General features: G+C 41.8%; 1 protein-coding gene across 1 annotated transcript in view; it reads left to right on the forward strand.

Moving 5' to 3' along the window:
* Positions 1-582: 582 nt before the first annotated feature.
* LOC147195356 (solute carrier family 25 member 36-A-like) overlaps positions 583-17600 on the forward strand; it is a 28263-nt gene continuing 11245 nt past the window's right edge. The window contains exons 1-4 of the mRNA XM_086128687.1: positions 583-1056; positions 2410-2574; positions 14247-14324; positions 17306-17406. Coding sequence (XP_085984813.1) covers positions 1016-1056; positions 2410-2574; positions 14247-14324; positions 17306-17406 — 385 coding nt within the window. The 5' untranslated portion in view covers positions 583-1015. The remainder of the gene's footprint in view (positions 1057-2409; positions 2575-14246; positions 14325-17305; positions 17407-17600) is intronic.

A 17600-nucleotide genomic window follows, 5' to 3' on the forward strand; every position in this document is an offset into this window, starting at 1 on the left:
ACGAGGAGAACATGCATACTCCACACATGAAGGCCGGGATCGAACCCACAACTTCTGCACTGTGAGGTCAACGTGCTATCCACTGGACGACCGGATAAAAAGCAAGATGGCAATATATTAAAAAAAGAGAGACTGAAAAACGGAAGTGGTGCACTCATGCCGAGGAAAGGAGGGATATGTTTGAGATTTGACATTCCGAACAGGCCTGATGGTTGACTACAAATTAATTTGTCGACCCTCAAGCTATAGTTTACGGACCTCCCGGATCCGGGCAGCCCAGTTTGAAAACGAGCGGTTTGGTTTCCAATACAGTACAGTGGTTAGGTGAAGCGACTGTTGCCCCACTTCAAAATCAGCAGATTTTCCAAAAAATTATTTCTAAATGATTGTTAAAATAGCAGTGCGTCAAATTACAAATGTATATCTGCCTTTAAGATATGATCAAAAGCTTTCCCATTGGTTTAATAATTTAATCGTTGAGCATGTGAACAATGCGTGATCAGGGCGTGACAGACATGACGTCCACGTCGTATTGACCAATCCCCGCCCGTGTTTCTCAGCCTATGAAAGTTGAGTTAAGAGTGTGCGGTTTGCCCACTGTCTGCCGCAGCGAACGAAGCTAAGGACACAATCCGGACAAACGAGTGCATGTTGCATATAAACGTCTGTAGTAGAGGACATTTGCTCTCAAACGAAGACGCTCCGCGGTGGTTCGCGCCATTTTCTATGATTTAGTAAGAAGACGCTAGCGAGCGAGCGAGCGCTGAGAAAGGCGACATCGAAGCAGAGGGCCCTGAGTGGGGTGCAAATCGCCTCGCCCGCCGCTGGGTCATCATCAGCAACCGTCGTCGTTGGTTCCAATCGACGTGGGCATCCCCACGACGGCAAACAAACACTTGCGAGAAGACACGGGGCACGGCAACCAGTATTTACTATAATTTTTTTAATTGTATTTTCATTTTTTGCTCCTCTGCCGCATCCCGGACTTTTGCTGCCTAGCAGAGTATGCTAAATAATGAGCCAAAGGGACACACTGGTTCATTTGTTCGCTGGGGGGTGAGTTAAAGAACATCTCTTGACATCCGCAATATTAGGCTTTTAAACCACGTTGTAGCGCAATAATTGCTCAACTATTATGATTACCGGTACTTTGTATTATTTACAGTAATCATGCTACTACTTCGCAGTTTTGCGTGGAGTTCACTTGTTACAGTCCAATATAGAAAAAAATGAGAGTGATTTGACTGACTTTTGTTTCTTTAAATGGCCGCACTTCCGGCGTAAACAAAAAATCAAAACGTATTAGGCTTATCCTCTGAAAGGTGTTGTGTGGTTATCTTGAATGGGAGTTGTGCAGTGTATTTTTCTTGGGGGCCGGGGGGGGGGGGGGTTGGCAGGATTACTACATTTGATATTTATAATTCTCTCTCTCTTTCCCTGCCTCACATTCTATATTTCCGCATGCAAAATCTTGGTAAAGGAAGACGATATTAAGACAGTTAAACAAATAATTCCTTAGATTTTCTGCAGACGGGTCTGACGACCCTTCCCTAAAAGCAATGACAAAGGCAGGTTCCTCTTTCCCAAAGTGCTGTGACTATTCTTTTCTTTTGCTCTCATTTGCACACAAACCAATTGGAATTCAAAGAGAGCCATTTGTTGACAAAGCACCTCGGGAGACCCCTCACAAGGAAATGTAGCTTGAGGTAAAAGCAGAATCCCGTTTTTTTCCTTGTACAAGTGAGCTCACGGTCCCTGCACATGCAGCAGTCAACAGTGCTCTGAAAACTAGGCTAAGGGTCAACGTTGCCTTCGCATGAATGTGGGTCGCCCAGTGAACGGTAAATATAGCTGGTGCTACGATGAAGAGTGTGCACTCTTGCTGCCTGCCAACAGGATAAAAGTCAGCACACGATACCTTTTTTTATTCACATGACCTGATTTAAAGCATATTCCAGGTTTCCCGTCGATTCAGTCGTCATTTGGTGCTAGCAGAGTGAACGAGTAAGGATGAGCCAGGTTAATAGAGAGTTGTTGGAATGCAAATATGTTATTGAGATCCTTGGTTTAAGTTTTGTTGCAGGACATAGTTTACTTCTTACTAACGGGTTCAGTGAAGGTCAGCGCAACCCGATCACCAGTTTACCAAACTCATTTCGTATCTTATATCATATGCAGATAAACAACAGTACAAATCATCAGATAATCAAATGTTGTTCCGTTAGAATTAGTTCCTGTTAATCTGTGTTCCTAATCAACTAAAAGTTGTGCTATCTTCCATTTGTCGGTTGTTCTAACTAGGTGATTGCTAATACAAAATGTTCATGTCACCGTAGTTCCCCCACCATTGTCCTGCTTTGTCTTCCCATGATTTCCACACTCAACGTCGTCTCTTGGGTTTCTTGACAGATGTGGGGGTACAGTGGGTGCTATTTTGACGTGTCCTCTGGAAGTGGTGAAGACCAGACTGCAGTCCTCCTCTGTTACACTTTACATCTCTGAAGTTCAGCTCAGCACCGTAAACGGAGCCAGCGTCGCCCGCGTCACTCCACCGGGGCCTCTGCACTGTCTCAAGTAAGGCTAGTAATGGCAAATGTCACAAAATAAATTGCTTGGAAATGTGATGGCATAAAATGTGCCTAACAGCGTTATTGCACTATAAAATTGACACTGGTAGTCAAATACGATGTAACATTGTCCTGGCAATTCATATTTATGAATCGACTGAAACTGCATTATGAAAGTGTTTCATGTTTTCATCCTGGAAAACAAACAATAAAGCCCTTCAATCTATTCCGACAGAGGCCTAATGCAATCCATTGCAAAACTGGTGTAAATGCATACTGTCGGGGAAACTCTGAGCTTAGTGATAAAGCAGTATTGTATAAAGAGGAGAAACTGAATCAATCTTTTTTTTTTTTTTTTTTGACAAGTATGTAAGAAAACCACTCTCGTACTACAGCAAACCTCGATATCAAAATATACATTTCGGATATAAACTTAAGTAAAGCTTCATTAAGTGTTGCTGTAATATTGATACGATGACCACTGTGCAAATAGTTGTATCAGTTAAAAAGCGCCAAGTGAGCCGAGTAAATGCAAGTCAATGTGAACACGCCATTTTATTTTTCTGATAGAATTGAAAATCAATGCCAGGCCTGAGGATTTCAGAAATTCACAGAAACCGTTTTTCGGTTCCGTTGGATCACCTAATGGGAAACCACAGTAACTTTGTAACTTTGTTTTAATTTTGGGTTCCGTAAACGTTCACCATGGTAAACCATTTTTCTATTTTGACTGATATTCATAATCAAGAATTCTGATATTCAAAGGTATAATATTTAAAGGGTGAATCACAGTATTTTTTTCCAGTCTCACACTGCAAAGATTAACTTAGTGGTAATCATTAATATATCAATTACTATGAAATACTATGGCCATCAGAAATACAATACTTCAGTTCTGGCTATATAGCATGGACCACAAATAAACCTGACGCTGTTAACATGATTATATGTGTGTGTGTGTGTGTACTATTTATATAAATAAACATAATATCAATGGCTACTCACCCCCTTTATTAATACAAAAGCATGTAATAGGAATTGAATGATTAAAAGATGAATCTTTAAAAAAAAGACCTTATTACAATATTTAGTCTTATCGTATTGATATGGCTTGATGTCCACTTTGCAACCCCAAGACGATGCACTGTGTTATCTACTATCAATTTGACCAAAGAATCTACCTTATGTCATCGTTAGGCCTTACCGACAGTTATCACTACACCTTGTGACAAATGTTTTATTCATAAAGTTACCATGTCTACAACTAGGAAATTATAGAATAACTAAGACTGTTTCATAATATATTTCACAGCGATTAGCCTTTAGGTCAAATGACCAAGTTCAATACTTGCCTTGGAATTGTGCCTCCCGTTGAATCTCTCTTTAGTGTTTTGTGTGTACATCACACGTGAGCTTAGCGATACGCCCTTCTTGGGATGATTCGTATGAAAAATCCGACTGGCATCCCCATGTCTTAAACGTCGTAAGTAAAACGCCTTTCGATGGGTTTTTTTCGCCGCCATCTCAATCCGTCATCCGCGCGCTCAGCGCAAGGACGAAAATAGCAACCTGCACGCACACATAAAGTTTCCTGTATGGCAAAAAAAAACTGCTCAAGTAGTGACTCAATTAAAAATGTAATGCACAAAACGCTGAAATAAAAATGTTGCCTCAATGAATGTTTTAAAAAAAAAAACGTGCTATAAGATTAAATACAAATGTATAGTACCTGAAAGTTAAATCATATTTAACAACTGTACTGGACTGGATGAAAAAAAAAAAAAAAAAAAAGAACGGAAGCCATTGTAACATGCACAGTTGGAACACTTGAGTGATTATTATTATTATTATTTTTTCACTTTTTTTTGGGCCTTACCACTCGAAAGAGCCTCCATACCACGAGTGCTACTCGAAACACACTTTGAGAATCACTGCACTGTGATACATGGCAACACTGTAGAAAACATTGCATGTACTCTTGTGAAACTTTACCTGGTTACACAGAGCCATTTCTAATTGTCATCATTAACTTTTGTTAGTTTTGTCTGTAGCAGCAGTGACAATGAGGATGCGTTTTATCACCAAATAACAGACAACATATAATTATGATAATTATTGTTATGACATGAATACAATTGTATTTTTAATCACTAATTTACTGTTAAATTTCTTTACTGTTAACTTTCACTGCTTTGCGGATGACACCCAGCTCTACCTCTCCAGCAAACCCGATGCTTCTCTCCCACCCTCATCCCTCTCTCACTGTCTCTCAGAAATCAAATCTTGGTCCACCCATAATTTCCTCAAGCTAAACGGCAATAAAACAGAACTCCTACTCGTCGGTACCAAATCCACTCCAAACAAAGCCGACAGTTTCTCCCTCATAATTGATAATGCCACTATATCTCCTTCCCCCCAGGTGAAGAGTCTGGGTGTCATCCTTGACAGTTCACGATCCTTTCACTCCCACATCAATAACATTACCCGGTCCGCTCATTTCCACCGTCGCAATATAAACCGCCTCCGTCCCTCACTCACTCCTCACACCACTGCTCTCCTTGTTCACAGTCTCGTCACTTCCTGTATTGACTACTGTAACTCACTCCTCTTCGGTGTCCATCAAAAATTCCTCCATAAACTTCAACTTGTTCAGAATTCAGCAGCCCGGATCATCACGAGAACCCCCTCCTTCCATCATATCACCCCCATCCTCCGACAGCTCCACTGGCCTCCTGTCAAACTTAGAATCAACTTCAAATTACTTCTCTATACATTCAAAGCCATCCATAACCTTGCGCCCCCCTATCTGTCAGATCTTCTTCAAATCTCCATTCCCTCTCGCTCACTCAGGTCCTCATCCTCCCTCCACCTTTTTCTACCCTCTGCCCGTCCGTCTCAGTACAATGGGGCGCAGAGCCTTCAGTCGCTCTGCCCCCAAACTCTGGAACTCACTTCCTCCCAACATTCGTAATATTGACTCTCTTTCCATATTCAAAACCCACCTATTCAGACTTGCCTACCCGCCTTAAATCTTTCTTTCTTTGTTTATGATTTTATCTGTGTTTTACTATTGCTCTTGGTTGTACAGTGTCCTTGAGTGTTATGAAAGGCGCTTGCAAATGTGATGTATTATTATTATTATTATAAATATTAGAAAAATCTTATTACAGTCAAACCTCGGGTTTTCGACCATAATCCGTTCCAGAAGGCTGTTCGAAAACCGATTTGTTCGAAAACCGAAACACTGTTTCCCATTAGAATCAATGTAAAAAATTCTAGTCTAGAAAACAACTTTTTTAAAAGCATTTTTTCAATTATTTTACACCATAAACTGCATACACGTGTAATAAGAGAGCAGGTAACAACAAACTACAAACATTTTGTATGTTTTATTTTTACCAATTTTAACATAAACATTGACATTGTAACATAAAAATTGAACATCTCTCTCTCTCTCTCTCTCTCTCTCTCTCTCTCTCTCTCTCTCTCTCTCTCTCTCATTGTGACAATTGTAGATTGCATTCTTTTCCACCTTGAATTTATAAACCCTAAAGTAATGGCTGTAACTATGGACGCTCTGTCTGCAATCCTACACTACAGTATGAGGTCACATCCCTCCATCCATTTTCTGAACCGCTTTATCCACACAAGTCCAATCTCGTCCATATTAAAAGTTTGCTGAGGAAGACATTCCTCGGCCTTGATGAGATTTTCAAACTCAATTTTAAACTTTTCATGAGCTTCCTTGTCTGAACTGGCTGCCTCCCCATGACGAATCACTTCTTTTCCTCAACTTTTCGAACCATCCTCTGCTTGCTTTAAAATCAAACTCTTCAGGAGCAATGCTGGATCCATATTTTATTTGTTTTTGTTTTTTTTAATCAAATGTCCATACAATTATCTTGTTTTGCCACAAATCGTATCTTGGCTAAGATTGTCCCCTGCTAGCTGTTTCTCATTTATGAAAATAAGATAAGATAAGAAAACCTTTATTAGTCTCGCAATGGAGAAATTCCCAATTCACAGCAGCAAAGTTATGAAAGGAAGAAGTAGAACAACAAAATATAGAAGCTGCTGGAAAGGCAGCCACTCGCGCGGCGCCATTTTGAAGTCAAAATAACAAAAATAATACAACACAACACATTGGACACAGACAGTCGTGCAATCTTCACCAATTTTCTGCATACACTTTGTTGTCTGAAGCAGTTATAGATGAAAGAGGAGAGGATCAAAGTGTCCTTTCACCAGTGGATCAGAGACGTCATGCTGAAAATGTGCACACGTCTGCTACAAGCCAAGTTTTGAAAGCAAACACGAAGCTGTAGCGTCCATTGACGAAAAGAGATTAGTTCACTTCTCCTGTCCCACGTAATCCGCTTCAAACTCCAAGCCGCGACTCCCAGTTCCAAATCCGCATCGGCGCTCCGCGCTAACGCTCCTTTCTTCTCATCGTCGGCTCCTCAAGCCTTACATCCATCCAGCCGCAGACCGTTCAACAGCACCGATCTCTCCGCTGAACAAAGCGGGGCTGTGAAAAATGCTGCCCATTACAGGCGCAAGACACAAGCGCCCCAGGACTGTCCAGCAACGACAGTCAAATGGCGCCGACATTCCTCCCAGTCAAAAACAGTGCTGGTATACCCATGCTGCCGAGAAGGCGCAACCACCAAGCACAGAGTCTCCTCCTTGATGAATGTCGTGGCCAAAAAATGCTGAAAAAAGTCCACATCAGGTCCACACGACGTAACAACAAACGCAAAGTGACAAAACAAACACAAAAACAACAAAAAAAGCAAGGCTCATGAGAGCACTTGCTGACGGCTGCCTACTCGGGCAAATAAGCAAATGTTTCTCCACTTCCTCCCAATATTTGTGGCCTTTGTTCACTAAACACATGAGATCCTTTAACCACATCACTGACTTTATGATGGTCTTTGTTTTTTAGGATGCTGCTGATTTCGGCATGCTGAACTCCTTAGCCAACACAGACACATGCACAGCTGATTCATATTTCATTATCAAATCTTTCTTAAATTCAATAGTTTTGCACACTATTTTCCTGCTTTTTCAGCAGCTTTACTACTTCCATTTGCTTTCTTTGGTGCCATGCAGAAATAACTGTCCAAAATCTTTATTGAACAACGGAGGTGTCACTTCTTTGTCAACCCGAGGAAGCGTCACTTCCTCATATAAGGAAGTCGAGAGAAGTCGAGTGGCGCATTCAAGTGCGCTCAGTTTGCTCGAAAACCAAATTTCGGTCGTAATCTGAGGCATAAAAAAAACTCGAAGTTTTTGGTCAAAAACCGATTTGGTCGAGAACAGACGTTCGAAAACCAAGGTTTGACTGTATACTGTATTGCTTAGACGATGTTGCCATTTATTCAAGACATGCACCTTTTTATGGCTTCAGTTACCACATGGTCATAATGGAGAGTGCAAGAACATTGACATTCATTAATTTATGAAGTAAACATTCACTGTAATTATATTCTCTAGCACAGGGGTGGCCACCCCGCGGCTCGTGAGCCACATGCAGCTCTTTGTCTGGTTCAATGCGGCTCCCGGGCTCTCACACAACAAGCGTCGAAAACGCCTCGGCAGTGGCGATGCCATTCAAACAAGGCGCTAACTTCACAGAACGTACTCCGTCAGCCTATCATCAATCCCGTTACTTGATTGACATAGAGGGCAACCAATCAGATGACTGCATCACCGCTCATGCACAAACAATGGTTAAGCGCTAAGCTAGTCAGCTAATTACCTCTGATTTTAAGGCAGGGGTGCCCAATACGTCGATCAGAATCAACCCGGAGCCAGCAAACAGGTCCCAAGTCAACCGCAAGAGGTGGGAGGAGGAAATGGGTGGGGGGAAAAAAATTGTTTGTATCTTGAGCTTTCATTCATTTTCGGCCCTTCCGACTGTTGCTCATCGTGGTGTGCGTGCATATGTGTGCGAGTGCACTGGTGGGCACCCGCGTGAGTGCGCGCGTGTGTGTGTATGCAGGTGCGCAATCGGGTCGTTCGTGAGAAGTTAGTCGCTTCAAAAGTCGATCTTTGGCCAAAAAAGTGTGTGTGTGTGTGTGTGTGTGTGTGTGTGTGTGTGTGTGTGTGTGTGTGCGCGTGTGCGCGTGTGCGTGTGTGTGTGCGCGCAAGGAAGGGGATGGATGATGTGGCTCTTTGCAGTAACTCAGTAAAAAAATTGGCTCTTCGTCTCTGACTGGTTGGCCACCCCTGCTCTAGCAGCTGATTTCCACTGTAGTTATGTTTAACACAAATACATGTGACAATTTGTCTGCAAGATGTCATTGCCCAGATAAATTGTTTTCAAACTAAGGGGTCTCTCTCATGTTTAGTTGATGTCACAGATCTTTGCCTCACTTCTCCACAATTTAACCCATTTTTTAAAACAGTAAGGCTTCCTTCACAATAAGTTTTTCCTTTATTCAGTCGCAACAGACATATTTGAGAGGTCTAAGTTGCCAGTAGGTGTGATTGGTTGTGATTGCAAATAAGTGACTTTTGTAGCAATGAGCTGAAACCTCGTACCATTGTTGCAGAGCAGATGAGGATTGGGCAGGATGGGAATAGGGAAAAAATTGGGTTTAAGTAGGTCAACTTTCAGTGAGATTAAGCCTTATGTTATCGCACGATTTGGATTGTGTAACGAGGGCACGATAGTCGACTAGTTAACATGTCTGCCTCACAGTGCAAAGGTGCAGTGTTCGATTCCGGCCCCGGCCTTCCTGTGTGGAATTTGCCTGTTCTCCCAGTGTCTGCATATGTCTGCATGGGTTTCTCCGGGTACCCACAACGTTTCCTCCCACATTCCAAAAACATGCATGAAACTCTAAATTGTCCCTATGTGCGAGTGTGAGCGCGGATGGTTGTTCGTCTGTGTGCCTTGGGATTGGCTGACAACCTGTTCAGGGTGTACGAAGACAGGTGGGATAGGCTCCAGCATGGCCGCGACCCTCCTGAGGATAAAGCGGCTTGGATAATGGATGGATGGATGGATTGTATAACTGTGGGTAACAATTTCACTCTCAATTCTCACAGTGGGATATGGTTTGAAATCATCGTGGGGCACTCTAGATCAGCGGTCCCCAACCTTTTTTACCCCACGGTTTAATGTCAGACAATATTTTCAGGGACCGGCCTTTAAGGTGTGGCGGATAAATACAACAATATAATATGACCTGCATGAAAAGTGTGGTATTTTCGAAACATAACACAGTAATAATAAACACGAATCATGACAAGAGGAACGTCCTATCTGGCCGCAACACTCTCTGGTCGTTATGGTAATGTTTAAACGTCCCTTCAAAATATGATACACCGCAAATACAAAGGGCATGAAAAATACGACTCACCATCGCCGCATATAATGCAGAGTGGGCCTGGTGCGTGGGAATTTCCCGTTGTGATAAATCCGCATTTAAGTAGGACTCCTGATACTGTCTGGTAAATGTAGCCAGCTTCTTTTTCTTGGAAGTTGTAGGCTCCTCTTCTGTCTCCTGGCTGGCCCTTTTCCCCTTCTCAAAGAAACTTTCCAAAGCTGTTTGGTTTTTAAAAATCATTTTGCTAGCTCTTCCTGGACTTCATTTTAGTGGTAACCTATCACGTGACTGAGAAGCGCGCCAGTGACACGGTGGGTTGAGTGAACGCTGGCGCGCCTGGCTGCCGCTGCTCACCCGCAATTTTTATTGTTTTTGTTCTTGATTGTAAAGTGTCCTGGAGTGTTTTGAAAGGCGCTTATAAATAAAATGTAACGTATTTTCCGCACTAAAAGGCGCACTGGATTATTAGGCGCACCTTCAATAAATGGTCTACAGTAATCCCTCGTTTATCGCGGTTAATGGGGACCAAAACCACCCGCGATAAACGAAAATCCGCGAAGTAGCGTCCAATTAACATAAACGGGTAAACTTTTTATTTTTTTTTTAAAGTCCGCAAACGGTCCGTGAGAAGCTGCAAAACAACAGCGAGTCACATAGAGCAACATATACAGTACTGTACTCCATGTATATGTAAAAAATAATACTGATTATTTATTTATTTATTCATTTTTGATGTTTGAAAAAATCCGCGATGCACTGAACCTGCGATAAACGAACCGCGAAGTAGCGAGGGATCACTGTATTTTTATTTATTTTTCATATATTGGACGCACTTGCATTATAAGACGCATTCTACAATGGATCCACTAAATGGAGCTACACTCCTTCCTTTCGACTCGAGAGGTGTTCATGACCGCCTCCGAAAAACGTACATTAACGATTTCAGTACTTCAATGAAAGTACGAAAATTAAAAATAATGCATGAAAACAGAAAATAAAGTGAGGAAATCACAAAATAAATACATTCTATAGCCCCCTCCCTCTTGAGCGTAGCTCCAACAGAACGATCAGATGTTAGTTAAATGTTGGAGACTGGACTGTCTCAGAAGTTTTTGTTATTTATTCCTTTGTTGTGTATTCACAAATGGGGAAATCACAAAATAAATTCTGTAGGGGGGCTAGAGAATTTATTTTGTGATTTCCTCGCTTGATTTTCTGTTTTGATGCATTATTTTCAATTTTCGTAGTTTGTTTGTTTATTGAACATATAAAACACACAATACAACAATAAATTGACAAAAGTGAAGGCAAGCAAAAATTGTAAAAAGAAAAGAAAAAAAACAGTCATCATCACAATTCTATGTTCAAAGGAGAAGGAAGAAGTAAGAAACTTATCTAGTCCTACCCCTTGTTTTGTAGCAACATATGATTTCAATACAAAAATAAAGGAAAAGTCAACATATCATCAAATGCTTTTATCCTTGTGTACTGTACTTATCTATCTATACAGCTCTCGGTTTGTATATACATACACACACTCTTGCACTTTTTATATCAATTTTCTCATATTCATAATAAATACTACATTTCGTTAATAATTTTTAATAAGTTGAAAAAAAAAACGCGATGACGAACGTTGATCCAAGCCGGCGTCCATGTTGCGGCGTTCTGCAAATTTTTCCTCGTTTTTCTTCATATTTGAGCAACGGTATCTTTAATAATGGCAAATGGCAAAATACACTACAGGTGCCTCACGTGGCACCGCATTGTTCATAAATATGCCGACTGGACACTTAATTAGGTACGGTTTCTTGCGTACGGCGCAACGTTGTCTATACACTATATAGTGTGTGTATTTTTTTTAAATAAATCTACTGTAATGTGTATGTTAATTGTTCAAATAAACCAATAATAAAAACAGCACGTCGTTTGGTAGCCTACACTTGCATATGTTAGCACGTTGACTTCACAGTGCAGAGGTACCGGGTTCAATTCCAGCTCCGGCCTCCCTGTGTGGAGTTTGCATGTTCTCCCCGGGCCTGTGTGGGTTTTCTCCGGGTACTCCGGTTTCCTCCCACATTCCAAAAACATGCGTGGCAGGCGGATTGAACTCTCTAAAATTGTCCCTAGGTGTGATTGTGAGCGTGGATGGTTGTTTGTCTCTGTGTGCCCTGCGATTGGCTGGCGACCGATTCAGGGTGTCCCCCGCCTGCTGCCCGGAGACAGCTGGGATAGGCTCCAGCACCCCCCGCGACCCTAGTGAGGATCAAGCGGTTCAGAAAATGGATGGATGGATGGATCAATGTAATTCTGATGTATTACTATATGTTAGAGATACATTTGATATATCAGCTTAACTCTGATTGTTGTTTTAGTTTCATTGAAGTAATCGTTAATTTACATTTTTCGGAGGCGGTCATGAATGCCTCTCGAGTCGAACGGAAGAAGAGAAGGCACGTAGATGGACAAAGACGTACCGTATTTTCCGCACTATTGGGCGCACCAAAAAGTCTTCCATTTTCTTAAAAGCTCACCGAGCGCCTTAAAATCCGGTGCGTCTTTTGTATGGTCATTATGGTAATACGTCAACTCCAAGATGGCTCCTTCCTGGAGACAATGTTATAACTTGCTGTTGGTTCAGTGAACTGTGTCGCTGCTTTATTAAATAAGTATGTGTTGCAGCTCCGAAAAAAGGAGAGCTGTGGTGTTAATTTTTTAAAACAGTCTCAACAAATGCAGGTACGTCTTTGTCTATCTCCGTGCTTTCTTCCGTTCGACTCGAGAGGCGTTCAAGACCGCCACCAAAAAACGTAAACTAACGATTACTTCAATGAAACTACAAAAATTGAAAATAATACATCAAAACTGAAAAGCAAGCAAGGATATAACAAAATTAATTCTATTCCCCCCCCTACAGAATTTATATTGTGATTTCATCATTTGTGAATGAATACACAATAAAGGAATAAATAACCACGACTGACAACTCGTGTTATTTTGACTTCAAGATGGCGCCGCGAGAGTGGCTGTCTTTCCAGCAGCTCCTATTTATTTTGCTCTGCTACTTCTTCCTCTCATAGCTTTGCTGCTGTGAAGTGGGAATTTCTCCATTGTGAGACTATTAAAGGTTTTCTGATTTTATCTTATCTGATTGTACTCTTGGAGCTACGATAAAGGAAATGCAAATGCCTCTCAAGTTGAACGGACGCCTTTTGAGTTGAATGGAAGGAGCGTAGCACCATCTAGTGGACGCATTGTAGATTGCGCCTTTTAGTGCGAGGCGTTTAATATATAAAAACATTTTACTAAACAGCCATTCATTGAAAGTGCACCTCATAATCCAGTGCGTCTTTTCGTGCGGAAAATACGGTACCTGTATTTGTTGAAACTGTGAAAACCATTATTTAAGTGTGCGTTTTTAAAAAAAACAACAACACCACAGCTCTCCTTTTTTCAGAGCTGCAACAAAAATGTATGTAATAAAGCAGCGACACAGTTCACTGAACCAACAGCAAGTTATAACATTGTAAGCATGTCTCCAGCAAGGAGCCATTTTGGGGTCGACATATTACCGTAATGACCATACACAAGGCGCACCGGATTTTAAGCCACGCGGTGAGCTTTTAAGAAAATGGAAGACTTTTTGGTGCGTCCTATAGTGTGAAAATACATTGTGTAACACAGAATCCGGTATTTTTTCAAAATAAGACATCTTTCAGATTCCGAAATTTAAAACAAAGGAAGTTATGTAAAATTATTTTTTCTTTCTGTGCGTTCCGGTACCAAATGACCCACGGACCGGTACCGGTCCACGGCCCGGGGGTTGGGGACCGCTGGTCTTGATCACTCCATTTTTGCAAAAATGAACACCACTTTAAAGATGCAATGTAGAAATCGTCACTGGAGCATTATTTCCGGTCTTTGCACCCGAAGGTTGGTGGGACTAAATGAACCCAGGTAGTCGTTGTCTTTTATTCTCCTGTAAAGATCATCGGTGTATAGGCATATGCCACTTGATTTATTTTGGGCGCATCAGTATGCTGACAGTGGCCTTGTACATATCTGTTTTTATGGAATGTGAAAGGATGCCCAACGAGTGATAATTTAGTGTTCCATCTTGAAAGGATCACATTGTCTCAACATTTACCAGAAAACAGAGCTGGAATGTCAAATGCAATAGCATTTGCTTGTCTTTGTTTCCTCATGACTTCATTACTACTTGAGTCCTTGAATCTAAATAATTTCTCCTGCTTGAAGGTTTTGGACTCACGGTGTGCCCAACACCCAATCACATACACATGAATGAAAAATATGTATTAAGTCAACTGTTTTCTCTCTGCAGATTAATCTTCGAGAGAGAGGGACTGCGGTCGCTCTTTCGAGGACTTGGACCCAACCTTGTCGGTGTGGCACCTTCGAGGTACGATCACTCCTTTGGACAATTTAGCTCTGTGCTATTATAAGGCTTATATGCAGCCAAAATGGGAGAAGGTACTCCTTTCTGGTTCAAGTTACTGGCTAGCCTTATGGCAGGAGATTGGGACAAAGCAACTGTAGGAACTTTAAACGTGACCTTATCTTTACTTTCATGCAAGATGTTCTCAGGAGCTACCAAATATGACCATATCCAATGTTTAGGCTTTGTCTTCTCAACAATTTTTGATTACACTACAAAGACAAGATATTTCATGTTCAAACTGATCAACACTATTGTTTTTGGCAAATAATCATTCTGGCTGCAACACGTTCCAAAAAATGTTGGACAGGTGGCCAAAAAGACTGAGAAAGTTCAGGGATGCTCATCAAACACCTGTTTGCAAGAGGCGAGCAAGCTGACTGGGAGGTGGGTGCCATGATTCAGGATAAGAGGCAACGTACAATTGCGAGGAATTGAAGGATTTCATCATCAAATTGTTTTTAGAACTTGTTGATGTCGTATTTGCTTGTGAATGACTGAGCAATTCAGGGAAGCTCCTTTTTCGAGCCAATCACGGCACACATCTGTTCCCAGGTAGCCCGTTCATCTTTGGGATGTTCCAAATTGTTTTAAATGCGCATTCCTCAATTTTCTCAGTCTGTTTTGCCACCTGTCCCACCCAGCTTTTTGGAAGGTGTTGCAGCCATGAAATTCTAAGTTAATAATTATTTGCTAAAAGCAATCAAGTTCTCATCAGTTTGAAGTTTAAAAATCTTGTCTTTTGTCGTGTATTCAATGAAATATAGGTTGAACATGATTTGCAAATCATTGCATTGATCCATCCATTTTCTGATCCGCTTATCCTCACAAGGCTTGCGGGGCGTGCTGGAGCCTATCCCTTCGGGCATGTCATGTTTGACCAACAGGTGGCACTGTAGGGCTCTCACTGCAGCTGCACACCTGTTGGTCGTTATGTCGCTATGTAATTGTTTAAAAGGACTCCCGGCACAACCACTCAAGTGTCGGGCCATTGTTTCTTTGTTGCTGTCATGTCTGTTTGCTGTAGCTGTTATGTTCTCGATCATGTTTTGTTGACTGTTACAGTGATAATTTTACAGTTTACCCCCAGCGAGTCTCAGGGACTCGCTGATCAGAAAAGTACGAGTCCCATTATGCATTTAGAGAGTCCCAAATTTCGATTTCTGAAATGGTCTACTTATTCAATTGCATATAATATCACAAACAACAACAATATACATTGATAATAGGTTTATTTCTTTTAAAAAATGTTGCAAAAAATTTAATAATTCAGGCATACAAGATTAACAATGAACATCAGCAGCTGTGTACTCCAGGTTTATTCAACAAAATAAATGGATCAAAATATGTTGTACTCATACAACATAGCACAAAATCAGAGTATTTTTTCCAGTCTCACACCGCAAAGATTAATTTACTGGTCATCATTAATACAGGTAAGTATTGATGAGGCTTGACATCCTCTTCCCAAGACGATGCATGTGTAATCTACGATCAATTTGACGAAAGAATCTACCACACATCATCGTTAGTTCTACTGACAGTTAACATTAGCATTACTACACCTTGTGACAAATGTTTTATTCATAAAGTTACCATGCTACAACCAGTAAATTATAGAATAACCAAGACTGTTTCATCATATTTTTCAAAGCATTAGCCTATAGATCTAATGACCAACTTGCCTCGTAATCGTGCCTCGCGTCGTATCTCGCTCTCGTGTTCTGTGCATACGTCACAGGTGAGTTTAGTGATATGCCCTTCGGACGATTCATACGAAAAATCAGACTGGCATTCCCATTTCTTAAATGTCGTAATTAGACCTTTGTGTGTTTTTTTCGCCGCCACCTCAAATTGTCATTTGCGCAATTCCTCAATTCGCGGACTAAAATAGCAACCCACATGCGCACATAACGTTATCTGTTCCGCCCCGCCAACACTGAAAACAAAACAAAACGAAAGTAAATTAGAAGAAACACACTCGCACACCACACCACAAACACACATACAGGCACAGTGAAATCGCATTGATTACGCAGGAGAGATTCGATCGCGTACAGTCAACGAGTGTGCAGTGACCATTTTTCGGTACCGTCAAATTGACACCACGGAAACGACACGCGACCGGTAACGATCGTTACCGTGAACTCCTCAGGCCTGCCGTCGTTTTTTTTTTTTCCTTGCGTCCCAAAAACGCCATTATTTGGAACTGTGCGTCCCGCGGGAAAATTATGCGTCTAGAACGCGGGACACAGAGGTAACGAGATGGCTGCTGTTTTAGCTACAGCTTGGGGTTTTTTTTGATACTTTGGATTCTTTTTGTTTTTAGGACTTTGTTTGTTTTGGATTCAGTTTTCTCTGTGTTTTATTAAATACAATTCGTCAAGTTCACCCTGCACCTCCCTCCTGCCTGCTTTTTGGGGTCCACCACCACCTCGCAAATGTGACAAGGCATTAGGCAGGGTACATCCTGAAACGGTTGCCAGCCAATCACAGGGCACACATAGACGAACAAACTCTCGGTCACACTCACACCTAGGGACAATTTAGAGTGTTCCATTAACCTGCCCTGCATGATTTTGGAATGTGGGAGGAAACCGGAGTACCCGGACAAAACCCGCACAGGCACATGGAGAACATGCAAACTCCACACAGGAAGGCCGGAGCCGGAATCGAAACCTCCACCTGTGCACTGTGAGGCGGACATGCTCAAATCATTGCATTCTGTTTTTATTTATGTTTCACACAACATCCCAGCATCATTGGAATTGGGTTAGTACATCTTGTTAGGAAATGCGTGGTTCTATGCGGCCCCCCCCAGGAGCACACATGGAAAATTGTGTCCCTCTCCATCATTTAAGATTTTTTTTGTTCTACATCCAATCCAATCAACCAGTCTCTCCACAATCAACCTCCATTAATCCTCATCCCCTTATTTACCACAGGGCGATCTACTTCGCTGCTTATTCAACAGCCAAGGAGAAGCTGAATGGCGTGCTGGAGGCAGACTCCACCCAGGTGCACATGGTGTCTGCTGGAATGGCAGGTAACCAAGAGCACCCCCCTCCATCCCACTGTCTGTTTGTCTGTCTGGGTAGCTTGCTTTCTGTCAGTCAGTCTGCCTGAGAATTGTCTCTCCATGATGGGTTTCTAGACAGAAAGCTGAAAGAATTCCTCCCTTAATATTCACCAGATGAATTATTTTTCCTCATGTTGAATTACTCACCCACGACCCCTCCA

Source organism: Hippocampus guttulatus, chromosome 14, assembly GCF_054856545.1.
Source record: "Hippocampus guttulatus isolate MCC_2025c chromosome 14, RoL_Hgut_1.0, whole genome shotgun sequence".
NCBI lineage: Eukaryota > Metazoa > Chordata > Actinopteri > Syngnathiformes > Syngnathidae > Hippocampus > Hippocampus guttulatus.